The sequence below is a fragment of the Haliaeetus leucocephalus genome, unplaced genomic scaffold (genome assembly GCF_000737465.1).
Source record: "Haliaeetus leucocephalus isolate CR32 unplaced genomic scaffold, Haliaeetus_leucocephalus-4.0 Scaffold151, whole genome shotgun sequence".
Taxonomy (NCBI): domain Eukaryota; kingdom Metazoa; phylum Chordata; class Aves; order Accipitriformes; family Accipitridae; genus Haliaeetus; species Haliaeetus leucocephalus.
Genome location: NW_010972587.1, coordinates 12,830,439 through 12,852,528, shown reverse-complemented (window position 1 = coordinate 12,852,528; position 22,090 = coordinate 12,830,439). Strand labels below are relative to the sequence as shown.

At 41.0% G+C, this 22,090-nt stretch overlaps 1 protein-coding gene across 1 annotated transcript in view; it reads right to left on the bottom strand.

Moving 5' to 3' along the window:
* The window catches only part of PLXNC1 (plexin C1), a 75,861-nt gene that overhangs the window by 46,824 nt on the left and 6,947 nt on the right, over positions 1-22,090 (bottom strand). Inside the window, exons 2-7 of the mRNA XM_010561980.1 lie at positions 21,207-22,082; positions 10,955-11,077; positions 9,433-9,567; positions 7,310-7,410; positions 2,077-2,191; positions 930-1,074 (exon numbers count right to left, since the gene is read on the bottom strand). Of these exons, the coding sequence (XP_010560282.1) occupies positions 930-1,074; positions 2,077-2,191; positions 7,310-7,410; positions 9,433-9,567; positions 10,955-11,077; positions 21,207-22,082 (1,495 nt within the window). The remainder of the gene's footprint in view (positions 1-929; positions 1,075-2,076; positions 2,192-7,309; positions 7,411-9,432; positions 9,568-10,954; positions 11,078-21,206; positions 22,083-22,090) is intronic.

The following is a 22,090-nucleotide window of genomic DNA, read 5'->3' as shown; positions in this document are numbered from 1 at the left end:
TGCTTTCCTCCTATTAGTCAAATAAGACTCTACTGTGAAGGATTATCATCTGATCTTTGAGACCAAAGTCTAGAGAACAGCTCAAAAGTCTAGACATTCAGTAAATTACCACCTCATTCTAAAACCTGTAGTTGCCCATAAGATGTACAAACCAGATCACATGCATCTTGTGTCCGATACAAATGGTTCAGGTCTCTAATTCTGAGAACTACTAGTGAACAAAGCAGTATAAGAATTATTGCAAAATGATTCAACCAATAATTCAGAGAGATGAATGAAATCAAGTCAAAAAGATGTACCAGACAAAATGCCCCCAAACCATGTATTTTTCTGCTAATCCTCTACATGGGACAACCACTTTCTCACAAGTGTCTAAGTCAAGTTGAAACAGTCAGTTGAATGTTAAGATTATTTATTGTACAGACATTCATAGTCAGATTATCCTCTTATTTATGCCAGTACAGTGTTTTGCAAAAACAAATTCTGTTTGCAGATGAGAGAAGGGTTAAGATGGGTTAATTTGTAAAGGCAGAGCACTGCACCAACACTGTTTCCATAGCTCCAGCCAGCTTGACTGTCATTGCAGCTATCTTAAGTTTCCTTAGACAGTGATTAATGGCACCATGTAAATATACTCCTAATGCTGAAATACTGCACTGCTATAGGCTGAACTGAAGAAGCTACTTCTAGCCATAGGTTAACATGTTTTACTACTTCTAGAAAGGATTCCATATTAACAAATCTTTAATTATCAAGAACAGTGTAAGTATACTCAAATCACTTGACAAAACATGAATTTTTTTTTTCACTGACATTCAATAAAAAGCATTACCTTCTCTCACACTCATTAGGCCTGTATTTATACTCAGTTCTCCTCAGTAATAAAGGGCAGTGAATAAGAATTAAATATACGTAATAGTAAAACATACCATTATCAGTTATCACCGGAGTGGTTAGATTGCAGAAACAGGATGAGTTTTTCAGCACTACATTTTCATAAAGTATTTCAACAGATGTTACAATTTTTATCATACAGGAAGTAAGGATTTTGCTTGTGTTTGCAGCCACAGCAACCTATAAAACAATAAAAACAAGAACACAACAGATTTCTTGTAGTAACTTGTTAAGTTGTCACCTTGTCGTTACAGAAAACTACAAACTATGAAATGTACAAAATGAAATTTTTTGTGGCAGAAGCAGACAATTCACTAGGTAGCTTCTCAAAGCAGAGGGCCTCTCCCAACTGAAGAAGCAATACAGAAAGTGTCCTGAAAGGAACAACATTGCTTACTTCCAGAAATTAAATGGACCTGTAAGGTATGTTAGGGGAGCAATCTGGAATAATTTTGGATTTTAAAACAAGAATTTTGCTATAACAGTGTTATATGCTGTTATAGTCCCTTAAAAGTATCTGAGCAAGAATGTACAAATCCTCACAGAGAGACAACGTTTGCATCCACAACCAAAATGCACTTAATTATGAAAAAGAATTTGTCTCGTAATGAATTATCCTTTGTTTCTGGCTGAGAGCGCTTTAAAAATATGATCACATTAGTGCATTCAATCGGGAAACCAGAAACAATAGCATGCAGATTAAGTGGCCAGTCATAATACTTGATAATCAAATACTCAAGGCTGTGTGTGCTGTGAACAGATACTGAGTAAATACTAATATCAAACACTTAAAGATGCAATTGTGTTAGCATATGTGTCCCAGTGAACATTTTGTAACTTGTTACAAAGCTCAGAACTTACATAATGCACTTGATATATAGTCACTGGAAATATTAAAATAGCTGATAAAGTGATACAATGGAAACGTTGCCTTTGTCAGCATAGTGAATTTTTGACTCAACATCATGAAGTATAGCTTCAGGATACATTTTAGAGGAGAGGAAGAGAACATCTATCTGACACATTCAACTTACTGGGATTTCCAATACATTTGGCAATTGTTGAGATAAGAGGGACTAATACATGGAACATGGTGACAAAAGAAGGGAAGCTGCAATAAGCAACAAAATGACACATTTTAAGTCACAATAAACAAACACGCATAAAACTGGGTGTACATACCTGATTTTTAGCAGGAAAACTTAGCAGGATTTTCAGATCTTTATCAGGTGCATGTGAAATGTTATACCAACCCTTTATGCTGTTTGAACGTGTACAATTTTCTTTTAATGTGCACCTAAAAGTATACATAAAATTATACTAGCCTCCTTATCGTGGCTTTGACTTCAGACACTGTACTTCAACTTATTTAATGTTATTGATTTTTTACAGGAACACTATTGATTTTTTACAGGAATACGCTTATAACTGCAAAAAGCTTGAGGAAAACAATCAGTAAAATCTTCTGCTTATCAAAATAAATTACAATGCATTGATATATGCTCTAGGGTCCTGATTAAGTCAATGGGACTCAAGCAAGTATTAGATGCTTGGCCAGTAACAGTGGACTTGGTAGCCTGGGATGGAATTCATCACCCTCAACTTGATTGCTCCATTGTACAGCTCTAGATCTCACCCCCCAGTTCCCTCTACACTCAATGAGGAGAAATATGCTCTTTCAGGGTACAATTCACCTAACCTATTTTAGACATTCATACAAAAATGAAATGTATCACACTATAGAAGCTGCTCGTTCACTCCAAAGAGCATAAGAGGAGATGGGGATGAAGCTCCGATGTCAAGCTATGCTACAAATGTGTATAGTTGATGAGATGCATCCTCCTTCCTAATCTCCTCTGTTGTCCACTGATGTGAACAGTAATCTTTCCCTTTAATGTCAGTGCACTTGGTTAAAAACTAATTCAAAATAGATTTCTTTGTCTTCAGTAATAAAATCCATTTCAGAAGTAGGATGACACAAAGTAAATAAAAATGTTATAGATGCCAAATTGTAGGAAACAGAAACTACACAACAGAAAATTAAGGAAGAATGAGGAAACACTGGGATATACAAGTACTACAAAGATTACACATATTAAAAACATGTGGTAAGAAAAAGAGAACATAAGCATACAAATTAGATAGACAATCACTGAGTTTGAAAGGTGAATCCTAAAAATACTGGCTGCTGTGAACAGTTAATGAACAAACCATAGATTAAGTCCAAGTAATTCCATATAGCTAGCAATTAAAGACAAGTAAGTGCCAGCTGCATATATCTTAATATTTTCAGATTGAATATTTATAAATAAATGTTACATTTAATATTGTTTTAATAATACTACTTTCCTACCAAATGTAGAAGCATGTATAGCTTCAATCATGCAGTGACACGTGCCTTAATGAACTATTCCTTCACTACAAACTAGAAATTAGTACATACTTGCAAAGCATGGACCTTTTTCATGAGGAGCTCACTGTATAAACATATTTCACAAACAATGTGTTTTCTCTCCAGAAGGAATAGCGCAAGAATGACTTTCAAGAAAAATATCCACTGCTTTCAAAAATGCTCAAAATAACCCCACAAACCATGGAAACCATAAAGCCATCTTCTCTGTAGATCAAGACATTGGCAACTGGAATGCAGTTAAGCACAAGGTCACTTCCTTTGTGGTCTAACTCAGGAAACTGAGTTCCTGCTGCACAAGAACCTGGTGGGGCTTTGCATCTGTATACATTCAGACCATAACTATACTGTAAGAAATTGGGACTATGCCTGACATATTTCAAACTGTCTGAACTAGGACAAATTTCAGTCTCATTTATACCTCTCTTCACCTTACTGAGATCACAAAAGTCCATTAGCTCCATAGTTTTAGAACCACAGTGGATGCGATCTGTCATCAACAGATGTGCATAAATCAGATGCTCAGATATGTATGGGTAGGTAACTCACTGGCAAGGATGCACGGGAAAGAGACATCCTATAGTTTCTGACAGGCTGCGGATCATAATGTTGAAGATGCAAGTCAACACACTCGCAATACTTGGCACTAAATAAGTGTATGCATTTCAGTGACACTAACATTAAAATATTAAAGAAGAAACCTGTTTATAAAGCTGAATATTTAAAACTGTCCTAGGACAAAGTTATTCACCTTCTTAGACTGCCTGAGGAACACAAGCTTGTTTCCCTCATCTACAGTGAAGAATCTAAGAGTTTAAAGGCAAAAATGTAATGCCACCCAGGACCCAGGGTCATGCTTGTCTTCATGCCAGGAAAAATGTGTCTTTTGTTGATCTAAAAGCTGATCTTTAACACTCAAAATGTGCTATGGAGAGCGGTCATCTCATAGGAAGCAGTTGCAAAGTGGGTAGTACAGTGTCTGATGACCCACAGCATGAATTCTCTCAAGTGCCCTGCACAGGCCAAGAGTAATGTGAATTCTACTTACCTAAAGATGAGATTATTTTGTTATATCCCTATTTTTTTAGACAATTGATATTGTTTGCAAGCACATTGGCATGAATATAACAGATAAATATGGTTTGTAAACCACATGGTTCTGAAAATTAACATACAGACTCAGACAACTACCAAGTCTGTCTTTCTTGGAAAGGTGGACTGGACTGGATCTTATAGAAGTATGAAAGTAAAAGGTATGAAACCCTAGGATCACATTTTAGACATGCATGGGTATGTGTACTGAGAAAAGCAGAGTCAAGATTTTTTTTAATCTTTCACAGCAAGCTAGTTCTTTATACTACTAAAGATTCCTCTTCACAATTGGAATTGATTTCCTCTTATTTCATTATGATAACACGATACCTACGCTTACTGGTTCATTCATACTTAAGTCTCTGCTTCACTAATCTTGTATTAGCTACAGATCCTACTGAGTTTTTCCTCTCTGCCTTGCTAAAGCATACTGATTTCCTCATGGAATAAGAACACGGTTTCAGAGAAAGTTTTGGCTTCCTTTTCCAAGGTACCAGTCCCTGAATGAAGTCCACAGATGTCACACACACTGACCAAATTCAAAAGTAAGTCTGGTCATGTCAGATAACTAAGACATATTGTGCTATTTCCATATGGAAAATACATGTAAAACATTAGTGCCTTGTATTGGAATAATTTCAGCATACTTCAGGTAAATCTGATTCATCTATAGGAAATCTATAAACATTAAGGGAGATTACACAATGCTATGACTAATTGTTTTGAATGATTGTAAGTGAAAAGGAGAATTTATACATTTAATCCTATGGAAGAAAGAGTAGAAACATTTTGCTTCATTTTGTTTTCACTTGGAACAATGTGCAGCTTTTTTCATCAAAATACTGGATTTGAGTTCACACCATCTTTAAAATGAAGCACTGCTGGTATGTTTTATTTAAAAAGTGTAGTGCATACTTAATATAAAATTTATTTCCCAGTAAGAGTATAAAATATAACATCAAGCTCAAAATTATTATGGAATATATTGCTTTACTGGACATGTATGGACTTTGATTAAAATACTGGCTAAAAACATGTCTTCCTCTTTTTCTAAAGCTTCACTCAGAGGTCTCTCTTCACAAAACCAAATATTTAATGATGCTAACTGCTTAACAGTGAAAGATTATGTGGGTGTTGAACGGGATTCATATTATAGTAATTCATTTTTTCACCAAAGGAGTAAATTATTTCTGTTTCAACCAGATGGAAACTTTTGGTGATTCCCCGCATAAACAGGGGATTTACTGACTAATAACTGTTATTCGCAAACTCTTTATAAGGTAACTAAAAGCCTGAAAAGCTTAGCACTGTAACATATACAGTTTCTAACAAGGTAGCAAAAGAGTTTGAAGAAAACACATTACAGAATAAACACCTACTCTCTTCCAATAACTACCTTTGCAAACACAAAGTAGCAGGTCTTCAGCAAAATCACCTTAACATTGAAATAATCCAAAATGGGTAGTATTAAGCTTCTAAAAGGCGGCTACTAGTGGAATTCCTCAAAAATTAATCTTATAGCCACTTTTGTTTAATGTTTTAATCACTGATGAACTGGCATAAAGCAAGATTTACACTGCCAGCATCTGCTGATGATACAAAGTTGGGAACGTTACCATGCAGAGGAAGATGAGAATATCACACAGGAACACTTGGAGAGCCTTGAAATGGGATGACATTTCAAAGCATAAAGTACAAGAACATGTACCTAGAGCAATAAAAATCTCACAACCCATATGTGTTATAGACTGGAAACTCATCAGTTGGAAAGAAAACAAACAAAGAGAAGGACCTGGGGGCATTATTTGATCATGGATGATTGTGGCCCATCAATGTGATGCTGTCATGAAAAAGATCTTTGTGATCCCAGGACACACTAAGTAAGGTGTTTCCTGGACAGACTGATTAAACACCATTGAGCAAGGCATAGCTGAAATCTCTTCTGGAATACCATGACAGTCCTGGTCATCCTTATTTTAAAAGGATACATAAACTTCACAGAAGGACTATTGGAGTCGAGTTAAGAAAGGAATGTCTTATGTGAGAGGATCTTAGTGAAGTTAGCAGTTTTAGCACACCAAAATGAAAGTGAAAAAAGACTGCTTTCACAAAAACATTGAGGAGTAAGTGTGAAGGAGGGGGGAAAACCTATTTAAGCCAAGGCGATGTGAGCACCAGAACAAATTAGTATAACCTGTGCATGAACACGCACGTGATGAAAATGAGCAGACAGATTTTAACCAGCAGAAAAATGAGACTCTCAGATAGCCACACAGCCATGGCAGGGAGGACAAAAAGCCTATCTAAATTTAGGATGGTCCTTGATTAGTTTATGAGTAGGTTTACATGATGTGGTTGCTTGCAACTGCCAAGTCTAGGCTTGATGACCCAGGAATTTCTCCAGTCCAGGCCAAAGACATACAATAGCTTTCAAACCTGCTTCAAAGAAAGCAGCAAAACTAATGACTCAAATGTGAGGATGAAGTGTTTAGAAAGAAATTCTCCTCTGGCCTAAACCAAAGGCAGTGGTTCCAAAGCAAGGAACTATGAATACTGGAGACAACTGAGCACTCTTTCCCCGTTCTCACATGCAAGATGCTCCCAGCTATTAAGATGCTTCAAGCATGAGTATACAATCTTATCTCTCAATCAGTCTGGAACTGTAAAACCAAAATAATTTCTTCTTCTTAGCCCAACATATATTTTATGGGTAGATCTCAAAAATCTGAGAGTTAACATAGTCTTTAAAAGGTGCAGAGCTCCCTTTCACGTGACTCACATTTATGGCTATGATTTATTCCATAAAAATTCAGTAGATACAATCTTGATGCTGAATAGCCCCAAGCCAGTCAAAATGTACACTGACTAATAATGCATTGCTTTTATATGAAAGTCTAAAATACCAAAAAATACCTTCCATTCAAAGAACACCACCCACAGTAGGGATCCTTTGCAGATAAGCATTCTTGCTCGGAAACATATCTACCGCAATTTGCAACTGGTATTCTTCTCACCTAAAACCAAAGAATGCAATAACATACTGAATTAAAAGAACCTCCGTAATCAGGGAAATTGAGGGTTACCATTAAAAATCCGAGAGCAACCAAGCACAATCCCTTTGGGGAAGTTTCCTTATGAACTCCCCTCTGCCAGAAGACCTTTGGATAGAAATATGCAGCCTATTTTACACACGCTGTATTTTGCCATCAGATGATGAAACACCTCTGACAATGACAATTTGGTTCTACTACTCAAAGGCCAGCATAGACAGATTAATGCAAGAAAGACTGATTAGCATAGTGAATTATAGATAACAATAGAAAGGAGGTATATTTTACAAATAATGCTCTGCTTAGCAGAACACCATTTTCCTCTCATCAGAACCAAGATTTTTAAATGATTGATGAAGTTGCATCCAAAAATGCATGCGCAAAACAAAATGCATCTGTGTTTGCATCACCATGTCAGGTTACTGCATGTGCACACTAGAACAAACGCATGCAACTACTTAGCATGCATGAAAATGCCATTTCAATAAGTAAATATAGATAATTGTGGCTATATTGTATGTAGCTATACTTGTACATTCAGCTCGAATATCCTAGCCAGCCATTTTCAGAAAAGGAAAGGAAAAAGAAAAAGAGAAAGCTGATTACAAATACTGAATACAAATAATGTTATTAATAACAATGTTAATTAATAATCTCAGTAAGAAAAATATTCCTAATTCAAACCATTTTTTTACAAATTTGCAAGAATTAAAAGTTCCTACATTTTGTGAACAAGGATACATGGCTTGCTGCAAAACTGTATTTACTGTTTTTTCCAGCCATATCTTGTAAAATTCAATTTATCTGAAGGTGTGTGAGATAATTGGTTCAGTACCAGCCAACACCACAGACTATTAGCAAGTTAAAAAAGACAGTGTAGAAGCCTTATTTAAGTTCCAAGAGCTGATCAGAGAGAAGCATTTATTCCTAAAAGCTGTTGTTCCTCTATAAGAACTTGCTCTTTTACCAAAGCTAAAGAAAATTCAAGTCTTTTCTTTGAATATCTACATATACTTTTGAATGAAATTTTTATTCCTTCTGCATTTGTGATAGATGGTTCGTATCAGTCAGGAGTTCTCCTACTAACTTACCCACTCTCTCAGATGGCAGGCTAAAATGCTATATTCACTGCTGGAAAAGTGATTTTATTGTAAATGAAGGTAATCAAGTGCTGGGTGAAATCCTGTCCAGCTAAGATGCACAGCCATCCCTTATGTTTTCACTGCCATCTTCCCTGCTGCTGGCAAGACAAAGGAATTTGCTGAGTTGATGCTCAGCAGCCCTGCTGCAGGATGTGCTGCAACAACTGCACCGGCTCCTGGGAGCTGCTCTCTGCTTGACATGCAGCTCTGACACGTTTGCTCACATGCAGTAGTTCCCAGTGATTGCTGAACTCCTTGGCCTCGCTATGCATACACATTAATCACTTCTGACTGTGTTTTTGGTTTGGTTTGTTTTTAAGGTCTATGCCTAACTGAAGACAATGAGAATTTTATAATTTATTTCAGCAGAACTAAAACTTCAAATCCACCTCTCAAATTAAGAGCTTTCTCTCCATTAGAAACTCCATGACTGACTAGCAAACCCTGGCCTACCAATACCTGGATTTCTAATTCAGAGGAACTCCATCTCCAAAGAGTCTACAAGTTTTGTTTGCTACCTCCAAGCTTGATTCTGCATGATGCCTCCAGGAAAAAGAGAAAGACTCCCTCGACAGAATGACATAAAATAAGCATGGGATTAAGGGTGTTGCTAGATCATAGCGACAGTGGGTAGCACCATGACAGTGGAAGCTCTTCTGAGCTCTACAGAAGTGCAGCCCAAACTTAGGCAACATAACTAGGTATTAGACGTAAAGTTGGTAACTGCAGTTTGGATATTTAAGGTCTAACTCTGACCCAAACTGATGCTTCACTTACAAAGTGGCAGAAATCCTTAAAGCAGTAGTTCACATGAACTTATTGTTTTATTTAATATTGTGCTTACCTTATTGGCGGAAGACAGATAGATGTAGTTATTATCTACTGGATCAAGTCGAAGTTTGGGAAAAATGGGGGTTTCTTCCTTAATTTCATATAAAACCTCTGGGCAATTAGATTCCATATGCTCATTAAGAATAGCCTAAAACACATGAAATCAAGTTAGTCACAAGTCCATTTATTGATCAGTCAGCATTTTAAACAAAAGCCTAGTTTCAGCAACATCAGAGCTTCTGAGATGATTTACTGAGCCCTGATTCAATTCACCTACTGCACTGGCTCTCACACTGCAGAAAGATGGAGGAAAAGATCACCAGAACAGAATTTCAACAAAATCCAGGCCAGACACTTTTTGCACTGAATCTGGCACTGGTTTAGTGTATGAAACGTCCCTCCCACCAAATACGTTCCTGAATGAAGCAGAAACTCAACACGGAAGAGATGCCTATATCCCAAAGTCATAATGTGTTAAGTACTCCTATGAATGGAGAAGAAAGTATTAGCCTTCAGAAAACAAATTAACATCCAGACACCTATAACGTAAAAACGAACCTATGCAAGTTACTGACAATTGTCTTTCAGACAGAAGTTTCTTTGTGGCTTCTGTAAGTATGCATCTGAGGTGGTACTTCTTTTTCTTACTTTGCCCAACTCTACAGTTGCCCACTACCCTTGGCACAGAATTCAAGAGAACCGGAGACCACAGAAACTTTATTTTGCAAGTTAATAAGAATACCAACATTGATATAAGGGTTTCCATAAACATGATTAAACAAGGGAGATATGTTCATGTTCTCCACTGTGCTAAGCAGACACGGAAGACTTCAAGCTCATTTTTCATTATCAAAAGCACAGTGAAATCAAATGGGTAAAGGCTTTTCAAGCTCTCTACTATATTCCTCTCCAACTGCTTGCTTAATAAAAACAAAAAATGAGAGTCATGCTTTTCAGTGTAGACAGGAAATGCACATTCTTGCAAAACCCAGAAAAAAATTAAAGCATAAAAGAGATTTGACTGGATGGTTGAAAAGTTTGGTAATGAGAAAAGGTGACTTTCACTTCCAGGTGATTGACTTACGTTAGTGTAGGTCAACTATTCAGAACCTAAGGCAAAATGAATCCTGACTTTTCTATCGGACAGCTATTCACATCACACAGATAAGCTAACAAGCAAATAAATACGCTTCCAAAATCTAACAATATTTAATATTTCTACTGGAAAATCAAAGCAAGGTAGGAAACAAAAGACAGAGTAACTGAGAACTCCACAGTCCATAAATTGATACTGTGGGCATTAGCAGTTTAATGAAATGTTTCCATGAATTTTAAGCAGGGTACATAATTACTTTTGAAAGTTATCTTGCTCTCCAAGTAACAATACAGCAGTTACTTCACAAACAAACAAAAAAGAAATAGAGATTCAGGAGGTTATGTCTGTTTATAATACAGTGCCTAAACCAGGAAACATTTACCCACTTGAACACAGCAGCAGCTGATGGAGAAGGGAAGAACTGCCACACTCGTCTTACCTTCAGTAACTGTCCATCATCTGTTCCCAAAAAGAGAACTATCTGATTCAAAACAACTGTGCCATAAACAGCCACTAATCCAGAGTGAATCAAGGTAGGTAATTTCTTGATTGATGGTGCCTCCTGAAAATCAGATATAAGAGAAGGTTATTACAAAATCATTCACCTATACTGCAAAACATTAAGAAAAAGAAGAATCCCTGGAAAGATTGTCAGAGAACTCAACTTTAGACAATATTTTGGGTAACATTTTAATTCTGACACAATTTCAGAGCAACATATCATTGGAAATGGCACATGAAACTACTTTTTTTTTTATACATGGCAACTGGTCACATCTGTGATAAAGATTACATCTACCGCAGCTAAATCACTGACCTCAGCGGGAAACAGACTTGGCCTAAAAGCAGCAAGTTACTTTGCAACAGAACTTTTCTTTTTTGGGAACATAATGCCCTGGGCTTATTCTGAACCGCCAGTTCTCAATGAAGCCATGCTTTGCCATCACCTGACTGCACCTACCATGAAGGCTGCAGATATACTCAGCAACTACTTTCAAAGGCATGCAAATCTTCTGGAGAAAGGAGGCACTTCAAACACATGGACTCTTTTTTTTTTTGCATGCGTGTGTGTGTGTGTCAGAAAGTGAGGAGCTTCATCCTCCCCTTTCTGGTTTCCTGCTTTACACTAAAGGAAGTTGAGACTTGCGTATTACATAAATATAAAACTGAGATAAAGCAGCATAAAGTTCATGTCAGGGAGAACACAAAAGTACCTGCGTGAACTTTAAAATCAATGTTACCTACAATTCTCTGTCCAAGCTGGAGGAAGTTAAGTGACAAACACGTGTAAGCAGCTCATGAAAGAAAACATCATGCAGGAAATCTCAATATCTTGTCGAAGGAAAAACCAAACCAAATAATCCCGACTGTAGATGACCAAGTGCTGAAAGTAAGCCCTGATGTGCGAGAATAAGGTTATTCACCAGGTGAAAGATGGTCTCTGCCCAGACTCCCTACAAGCCCAGTTATCTTCCTACCAAGCAGTATCTCAGTTTTGCAGTCCTGTAATTGCTTTAAGTCAATCTCCATGGCAGATGCTGCCAAAGGTGTGATGCCACCTGCTCTCCAAATGGGTCCAACCCCAGCCAAGCTCTACCTCTCCTTCCCTTCTATTAGTATAATGCTTTCCAGTGAGCTTGGTTAAGGAAACGATGTGCCTAGAAAATGGTCTGTAAATCTACCTACCTAAATTTTCATTTGAGTCATTCTCCTCATCACATGAACATGTGGTTGCACAGATGCCAGTGCTGGCACTAGGGCACAGCAGGCATGGGGACGTGGGAGGAAGAGCTCACATAGGGCCATGTCCTTAGGAACAAGCTTACAAAGCCCAGCATCTCAGCCTCAAGGACGGATTCCTAAACCTACAGAAACCCTCTGAACGCGAGAACCTATTTCACTTTAATGCACAAGTCAAAGTGTGAGAGTGGACCATTAAAACTGACATTTTGCAGAAAGGTGGAGGCATTTCTCAAAGTTATGAAGCAAATCCATAACACAGTAACAGCTGAATTCAACTCTTGCATGCTAGGATTCTGGCTTAACCCCAAAAAGTCTTTCCACACAGAAATATTTTTTTTCTGAACTGCAATCCTAAATCAATTAAAATCTTTTTCAGTCATCTGAATTATTTTAATTAGCCTGCAAGAACAGCTACTTGGAGTAAAAGACGACTTGATTAACTTTCATATTTAAAGATACTATTTTTTTTCATGCAGCAGGAAGACGACACAGGAACTGTCATGTACTTGCACAGAACTTCAGTAAAACCTACTTAGGCATGAGACTCCAGTACCATGGAGATCTGTTTTAGATATGGGGGGGAAAAAAGTGATTGCAAGCATTTTAAGGTGGAAAAAGTTAACTCACTTTTTTATTAGATCAGAGGGTAACAAACTCCAGCACAAAGGAGTAAGGAGGTGAAGCTTCCAGGCTTTGATTTTCATCAGAATTAGAATTTTTTTTTCTGCAGTGCACCGTACAGTAGCGTAAGGAAAACAAACCACCTCGCAGACTCTGTACAATAAGATCACAGAAGAGGGGAGGACTCACCCAGCCTCTGAAAAGCTTTGCTGCCAGATTTTATTTTGACCCACATACTAGTAAAATAACTAGTGTCATATCAGTGCATCCTCCTCATCTGACTGAAGAACGAATACTGACAAGTGTGGAAGCCTCCTCCCCTCATTCTGTTTGCTAGAGGGAGGGTCAATATGACATTGAGCTAATACAGATAAGAAGAGGGGAAATTTAGAGGGTGGGCAGTCACAACAAAAATTGCCTTCTCTCTTTTACAACCTATTTCTCCAGCTTGCCCATTCCCTCCAGGGTGCAGCTGCTGCTTTCACCCTTCTGTCACCCCTTATCCATGTGCATTTATTTTTTTAACAAGCCCTTTTACCTCTTCCACTGTGACTAATGGGGTTACAGCACTGTAGGGCCTTCCCAAGCTTCTTCTTTCACAGCTAAATCCATCCTTAAAATGCATTTAGAGTCTAAGCTTCCTTTACACTTGAAGAGTCAGTCATCTCCACCATGATCTATCTGTTGATCCTGTAACATTTTTGGGCTCATACAAAAATAAGAAAAGCAAAAGAGAAGACAATGCTGCTCTAGAAAACCTTTCTTTTTTTTAATTCTTCAGTTCCACCCTCTGTTCTATTCTATAGTCTCCCAAAATTTTCACATGCACAGGTAAGCCTAGGGATCTCCTGAATTAACCTGTATTTTGCTTTTAAGTTCACCTCCCTATGCTGTTTGGTTACTGGCATGAAAGGTATTTATACTAATTTTCTATTTTGCATCTCATTTTCAGATTTATCGCCATACGATTCCAGCTGCATCAGCCATATTCACACTGCTACTTTTGGTCTTGATTTCTTCCTGATTATTCTACATTGCGTGCCTCAGAGGGAAGAGCAGCATTTTTAGCTCACGCAGCACTCAACATATTGCAGCTGGCCAAAAAGTAAAAATAAAGGGTTTGAGCATCAGAGTGAATGAACAGATGCAGCTATACAAAAGGACACAAGACTTGTGAATAGTGTATAGCAACAGTCAACACTGGAACAATACATAGATGTTTTTCCTAGAGGGGAAAATACTTCTGAAACCTCAGTCTTCTTTCTTAACTTCATCACCCTTCAACTTCCTGTATCAATTTTTATTATATCAGAGGGTAACAGACTTAAATATTGGTTCATGCAGCGAGCTTTTATCAGGGCTAAGGAACGAGGAGATGAACTGTTCCAAAATTTTATTTTCATGAGTTGTTTTTTTTTTTTAATTTGTTGCACTGCATAGCAATGCTAGGTGGACAAACCATCCCAGGCGAGCAGACTGCAAAAAATCAGGGAGGATGACCAGGAAATCAGAGGGTCTTCACAGAGACCTTGCAGAGGCAAGGTCCTGAGCCTCAGGATGCAAGGCAGGAGGGGCAGTCAGGAGCTATGCTTGAGCAAGGGGGTGATGAGGACTCCTGAGATGGGGGAGGCTAGAAATTCGTGACTTCTTGCAGCAGCAAAAACACTCCTTCTCCGCCCTTGGATCTGAGTTTACAGAATTGATAAAGTGTCCTAATAGCAATGAGGGAGCACAAGCTCCATTACAGAAGGCTTTGAAACCAACTGACCTTGAACAGAGCATTAGCAGAAGGCAAGAGGAAGTGGTGGGTGACCGTGGTTGGAGATTCCCTCCTGCAAAGGATGAAGGCACACAACTGCTAAACCGTCATGCTATTACAACAGGTTTCTTTTTTTCAGGGGCCCCGATCCATTACATTGCAGAGAGACTGCCAATGATTTTCCATTACTTGTACCACTACCCATTGTTGCACATCCATGTGGACACCAAAGACATTGCCCAGTGCAGGTCAGGACTACAGAGCTCTCTGGGCAAAGTGAAGGAGATGGGACCCCAGGCTTTGTTAACCCTATGGGGTCAGTGAAGCATGATACTCTTCTGGATTTGCTACTCACAAACAAGGAAGAACTGACTTGGAGATGTGATAATCAACGGCAGCCTTCACCGTAGTAACTATGAAATAACCGATTTCAGGATCCTGAGGGTGGTGAGGAAAGAACAGCAGAGTACAGAGCCAGAGACCAAGCTTCAGCTTCTTCAAGGAACTAGTTATTGGGATCCCCTGACAGGCAGCTTTGAAGGGAAATGGAGGTCAGGAAAGCTAGTAGGTCCTTCAGGACAACCTCCTCCAAGCACAAAACTCAGGAGAACAGGCAGACGTATCAGGAGATGGCCCCTAGCTAAGCAGGGAAGTCATGATTGAACGACAATGCAGAAAAACAGTATAGAGGAAGTGGAAGCAGGAAGAGGAGGTGGAAGCAGAAACAAGCAGCTACAGAGGAACTGCCTGGACATGTAGGGATGGTGTCAGGAAAGTCCAAGCTCACCTGGTGTTGAAACTGGCAAGGGATGTTACGGGCAATGAGAAGAGCTTCTACTACCACATGAGCAATAAAAGAATAAACAATGAAAGTGTGCACCAGCTGCTGAATAAGTCAGGTGATTTACTGACAGTGGATGCAGATAAGGCTCTGAATTCGCCAGCAAGGTCTTGTGGTCCTTTGTATCTACAGAGTTCAAGAAGGAAAGGAACTACCAGTACTGGAAGAGGATTAAGCCAGGGATCCCTTAAGAAATCTCAGCTTATAGAAGTCCCAGGGGAACAAGATGGGATCTGTAGGAAGATGCTGAGAGACTGTCTGATGACACTGCTAGGCCATTCTCTCATATTTCAAAAGTTGTAGAGATCAAGGGAAGTCTCCAACAACTGAATTAAGGCAAATACTGCACCCATCTTCAAAAAAAGTCAAGAAGAATGACCTGGGGAACTACACATTGGTCAGTCTCACTTTTTCCCTGGGAAAATCATGGAGCAAATCCTCTTGGAAGCCATTTCTAGGCACAAGAAGAAGAAAATGACTGGGAAAAGCCAGCACAGATTCACCAAAGATAAATCATGCCTAACCAACCTGATTGCCTCCTGTGACGAAATGACTCGGTTTGTGGAGGAGGGGAGAACAGCGCATGTCATTGACTTTAGCAAGGCTCTTGGCACCATTTCTCACAGCATCCTTGTACCCAAGTTGAGATGTTACAATTCAGACAGTGGGACTACTGGATGGGTGGAAAAACTGGATGGATCATCAGGCTCAAAGGATATTGGTTAATGGTTTTTATTCTACCTAGACACTGCTTACAGGTGGAGCTCCTCAAGGAACCTGTCCTGGGACATGTCCTGCTCAGTATCAGTGACCTGGAGGAAGACACTGAAAGCTTCTGGGTTAAGCTTGCAGATGACAACAAAATGAGTTGTCATGATTGAGTGCAGGGCTGCCATTCTGAGGGACCTAGATAGGCTGTAGAAATGGGCCAACAGGAACCCCAAGAAACTCAGCAAGGACAAATGCAAAGTCCTGCACCTGGGATGGACTAACCCCCTGTACAGACTGGGGAGCAACTCTGCTGAAAAGGACACAAGGGTCCTGGAGGGCAGTAGGCTAAACAGTGTATCCAGGCAGCAGTGAAGGTTAACAGCATCTTGGGCTGTATCGACAGGAGCATAGCCAGATCAAGTGAGGAAAGTGATTAATTCTTTTTTACCTGGCACATGTTCAATCGTGTCCAGGATACTGCACTCAGCTCTGGGACCCTCAGTACAGCATTGATCTTGATAAATCAGAGTGAGTTCAGCAGTGGGCCACTGTGATGGTCAGAGCCCAGAGCCCCTGTCCTATGAGGAAAAGCTGAGGGAACTGGGCTGGTTCAGCCTACGGAAGAGACAATTTCAGAGGGACCAGAGAAACAGAGCCAGGCTCTTGACTGAGGTGTATGCGTGACAACAAGGGATGACACAGACTGAAATAGGGGAGGTTTCTAGTGGACGGAAGATTAAAAAAACATCACTATGAGGACAATTAAGCAGAACAGGTTGTCCAGAGAAGTTGTGCAGTCCGCAGCCCTGGAGGTTTCAAGATCTGACAGGACAAAGCCCAGAGCAACCTTATTTGATCTCAGAGCTGACCCTGCTGTGAGCAGGGGGCTGGACTAGAGACCTCCACTGAGGTTCCTTCCAACTTAAACAATTCTGTGATCCCAAGCAAGTGAATCCTCTGTTCAAGAGCCCCCAGGCTCTCCAAAGTTTCTGCTAAGAACACCTGGTGAAGCCAGATGACTAAAAGTAACTCTTCTTCTTACTGACAATGTGAGAGTTTACAAGTCTCCTATGGCTTACTTCTCACACCAAACAGGGATGAACTGAAAATTCATTGTAACCAGACAGGAATATTCATTTGAGAAACATTAACTCTAGAAATCTGTCAAACATCAGATGAAATACTAGCAGTCTGGTTTCTGAAAAGAAAAGGAGAACAAGATTTGGCAAATTCACAGCTATTAACTAAGGAAATTGTGAAGAAGATGCGCTTACATACATGCAAGTTACATTAGCTAGTCCATTAACACATACACCTCAACAGTGCATATAAGTAGACATAAATCAAAACTAAGAGATGTGTGGATCAGAGGAAAACAAGCTGAACACAAAACTGCAAAATGATTTCAGAGTAGTTTCATCTAAGACACCACTTGCCTCTTGCTAGCTAGGGATCTTGTCTCTGGGAATCCAGCATTATATATGTCCAGATTAAACACATCCAACTAGGACAAAACGCTTTGTGCACACTACTGCACAAAACAAAACCAGAATTAGCTAGTTCTCATAACCAGCAATTCCACAGAATTTGTAGCAGTCATATTTTTTTATAAAGTTGGTAAGCAAAGATATTAAAAATTACTAATTTTCAATGACAGACTCAAATCCATCATTAAAACTTAATGCAAATGTCAACTTTGGCCTAAGTAGCAATGCGAAGCTAAAGAGATTACACACCTACAATGAGTTCCTACAGCATGCGGAGCAATTTGGTTCCAATCCAGTGAAGTACTCAAGTTCATGCTTAACTTTAAATGCATGGGCATGAAGATGATGGAACTACTTATATGCCTAATGTTAAATATGCCCTTAAGTGCCTTACTGGGTTAGGGCCAGAAAGCTCAGTACCTTACACGAATGAGCTTAGAGTAGAACATGCAGCAGTACCATAGCAGGGATCTCAGGACCAGAAATACCTCAGGCTAAGTCCCCCTTGCAGTGTACTATTGAGAAGCACAGTGCCGATACAGTGCAAATACAAGCAACTGTTTGAGTGCAGACAGGTAAGAGGATGTCTTGCCTGAAAGTAATCAGAATAATTACAGAAATCTGAAGAATGACAAGATCAGAAAGAAAACAAACTGCCACTACTCCCTAACATACTCTAACTATAAACTGTATTCCTGCAGTGAAAAAAAAAAAATTGTATTTTCATTCCTACATAAACTGACAGTCCGTGTCCGTGATCCGTGCACCTCATCACATCACGCCTGAACTCCAGAATTCAAGCGTACCCAGCAAAGATGACTGAGACCCGCAGCACCCTACAACACATTGCATCTGCAATGCAAAAGTGACTCTGACATTCAGCATGGTCCACCCACCACAAACACTGTACAGGTCTTGCACTCCAGGCAATCACAATGCTGCAACACATTCATTTGCTCAGCACCAACACTATCTTTAAAAGACTGGACTTTAAAGCACACATAAGTACTGTTACTTGCTGCCATTCATACTTATCGTGCTACAATAAACTCGTAACAGCTCCGGGCTACAAGGCACTCCTTTCTGGCCAGAGCCACTGCTAGCTATTGCACACACTTCTCCTACAAGCTGCACGCTGATGGACGTTCTGCACACCATCTTCCTGCCACTTGCGAAGCCCACATGCTTCTGAGTCCAAGAAGAGCATATTCCACATTTGCAGGGACTCCCATGATTTGGTGAGAGACAGTAGAAGGATCTGGTCTAAAACAACCCAGAAGCAGTAGCATATGGGCCTGTCATCTCCAAACTTACTCTGCAATAGCGTAGCCTAACCTTCTGTAGTATAACAAACAAATTAAAGCTGAACTACATGAATTTATTTCTATGTTTATACACCATAAGCACATAGAATTAGCTTAAAAAGGGAGCCTAATTAGCCATGTAATGTTATAGGTCGTATTACGACACAACACCCAGATGTCCTGCTATCTCACAAAATATTAAAATACCACTTCCCTGTCAGTGGTAAACTGTATTTATTATCATGCCAAAATATCATGATTAATGACATCACCATAGTTAAGGACAATGTTAAACAAACAATCCTTTTAATCATTTTTAAAGTTGGGATTCTTCAGCATAGTACGCAAATATAATCTACTTTTCCAGGAGGGATGAGCCTTTTGGGACACGAAAGTAACTTTGCAGTCACAGGAATCTGATCTGAATCAGACCAATCTTTAAACAAGTGGATCATTGATTTTTAATGTTGAGGCACTGGGAAGCAATGGGGACAGGGGATTGAGAGGAACACTGTCAGAAAGGAATACCTGCCTCACCTTACCTGCATTATGTTACTCTATGAAATCCATGAGACTCTTCTGCAATTTCTAGCATGGGGCTTTGGAAAGTGTTTATAAAGGATCTGCTGCCCAGGGAAATTTCTTCCCTTTTTTTTTTTTTGTTTTTTTTTTTTTGTTTTGCAGGCTCGGAAAGCACCTCGCAAAGAAACTCCATGAGTAATTAGGAACAAAGAATACAAATTAAAAATCCAACTATGGGTATTTTGGGATGAGGATGAGACTTCAAATTCATTCAGCAAGTTTCCCTTGTGAGAGCACAGAAATCATGCAGTAAGCTATAAACTGGCACTGGAAATCAAAGGATTGGCTCAGGCTCCGTTGCAAGAGTTTCACTATTTACTTCAGCACAGTTGTTTCACCCACATATGGGGTTCTCATTCATAACTACGTCCTCTAACACTGGCAATAGACTCGCAACTCAGTAGGGAGATGAGCAGACTGAATCACACATGCCCTCCGGTAGTTTGTATTTGGAAGCATCTCGACACTGTGCTCTGCTATGGGCTAGATTTGGGAAGCCAAGGAGCGACAGTAAATCTACCACAATTCTTTCAAGAAGTTTCCAACAAACTCCCATCATAACATAGCAAGGATTCAGGGGTTAAGCTGCAAAGTCCCTGGATGGTGGGGGAACTGCAAAAGCCCAGGGCTTGCTTTATGATGGCTTGTTTGATCCCCTACGGTTCTCCCTGATACTTTTCATGTTGTTCCTTTTGCCACAGCTCTGAAAAGACTTCTGAGTGTGACTTAAAAGCACGGACAGGCCTTGCAAAAGCACCTTCTTCACCTGAATTACATTTTTAGCTTCTTGAATTTCATTTTTAGTTCATTTCTTTACTAGCTACCGAGGTCACAGCAAAGCCGGCAGCCTTGCCCATCCTGTCCTCCATGTGCCCAGCTCACCCACAAGAAGAGGAAGGAGCTGAAGAGAGAGTGTTACAGAAGTAGGTGACCAGGACATCTCCATGGGATACCACTGCCTGTGAAAATGTAACCACTGCAAGGACGAAGACTTATCACCTATTGCCGTCTGCTGTGCATACGGGTTTGGGGGGGGGCTGCTGTGAGCCCTCTTGTGCAAGGCCAATCCTGGCAGGTTTGGGAAACACCTACCACTGAACAAGCAACCATAAATAACTAGTGAGCAACGGGGATAACAACGCACACAGCCCAGTGCACAGGAGTCAATTTGATGGGCTTTTTTTCATTTCTGATGTAGCTGCAATGACATGAGATGTGAATGCACAGAATAAGGTAGGAGATGTTTTATCTAGGCTGTACGGAAAATACAGTGAAGTATGACTAATCCTTGGCAGATAAAGGGCGCACTGAGTGAGGAGCCCTAGACTCAGGGTTGACCCAGGATGCCCTCAAGTGTTCCCTCAGACGCGTCTTCCCCGAGAGGTAGGCGGGAAGGACGCTCCAGGATCTGGTAAGGGATCAGCTTTTTAGAAACAGAAAGTGCTGGAGAAACCACTAGGGCTGATGGAGCCAGGGCTGGTGCGCAAAGCCTGGCACAGCTCTGAAGTTCTCTGTGAACTTCAGGTGCTTTCAGGCCAGGGACACCCCACGAGTCATGCACAGCGACACCAGCCACAACAACAACAACAGTGTCAAGAATGGCGTGCAGGGCGAAAGCTTAGCAAAACGATGCCCGGACTTACGCAGTTCTGGCCGTTCATGACGAAGTGCGTGGACCCGCAGGCTTGCTTCTTCATCTCCTCCATCCCGAAGATGCAGACGGCGGTGGTGTTCCAGGCCGTGATGTTGTGGCTGTGGTGGAAAACGCCCACCCACCAGCCCTGCTCACCCCGGCGGACGAGGCTGGAGGAAACGATGAGGCTCCTGCACCCGCAGTCCAAATACACGTGCCCTCGCAAAGTAAGGCCACCGTCCGAGGGGGACAGCTGCTGCAGGACGGCCATGCTGGGCAGCTCCGTGCCGTTGCCAAACTTGGCCTTCAACCCGTAGTAGGGAAAGAAGAGGTGATCCCCCCACTGGAGCGCGTCGACGAAGTGCAAAGGCTCCTCCTTGCGCTTGATGATGCCCAGCTCCTCCTTGGACTCCAGGTTGTCCATGCTGCGCACCGTGATGACGGTCGCCTCGTCCGACTCGGAGGGCTCGCAGCCCATCCGAAGCCTGTAGGGTCTGGCCGAGTAGGTGGCCGCCACGGCCAGGTACCAGGCGCCGGCCAGCTGGAAGACGACGCCGGCGGTGGAGCCGTCGGGCAGGCAGCTGACCACCTCGCTGCGGTTCAAGCGCTGCCGGTAGGCCGGCTGCTCCCACACCTCGCAGGTCCCTTCCTTCTGGGTCCAGCCGGCCAGCAGGACCCCCTTCCCTCGGGCTTCTTCGTAGGGCAGCAGCAGGTTGCTTCGCACCCCGGGGGGCTCCCCGCAGCCCTGCCCCTCCGCCGCCGGCACCACGCGTCGGTTGGGCTGCAGCCCGGGCCGCAGCTCGTAGAGGCAGCTGCCGCCCGCCACCAGCACGCCGCCGCCGCTCACCTCGATGTTGTCGATGGGGGCCCCCGGTAACTCGAAGCTCTGGGGGC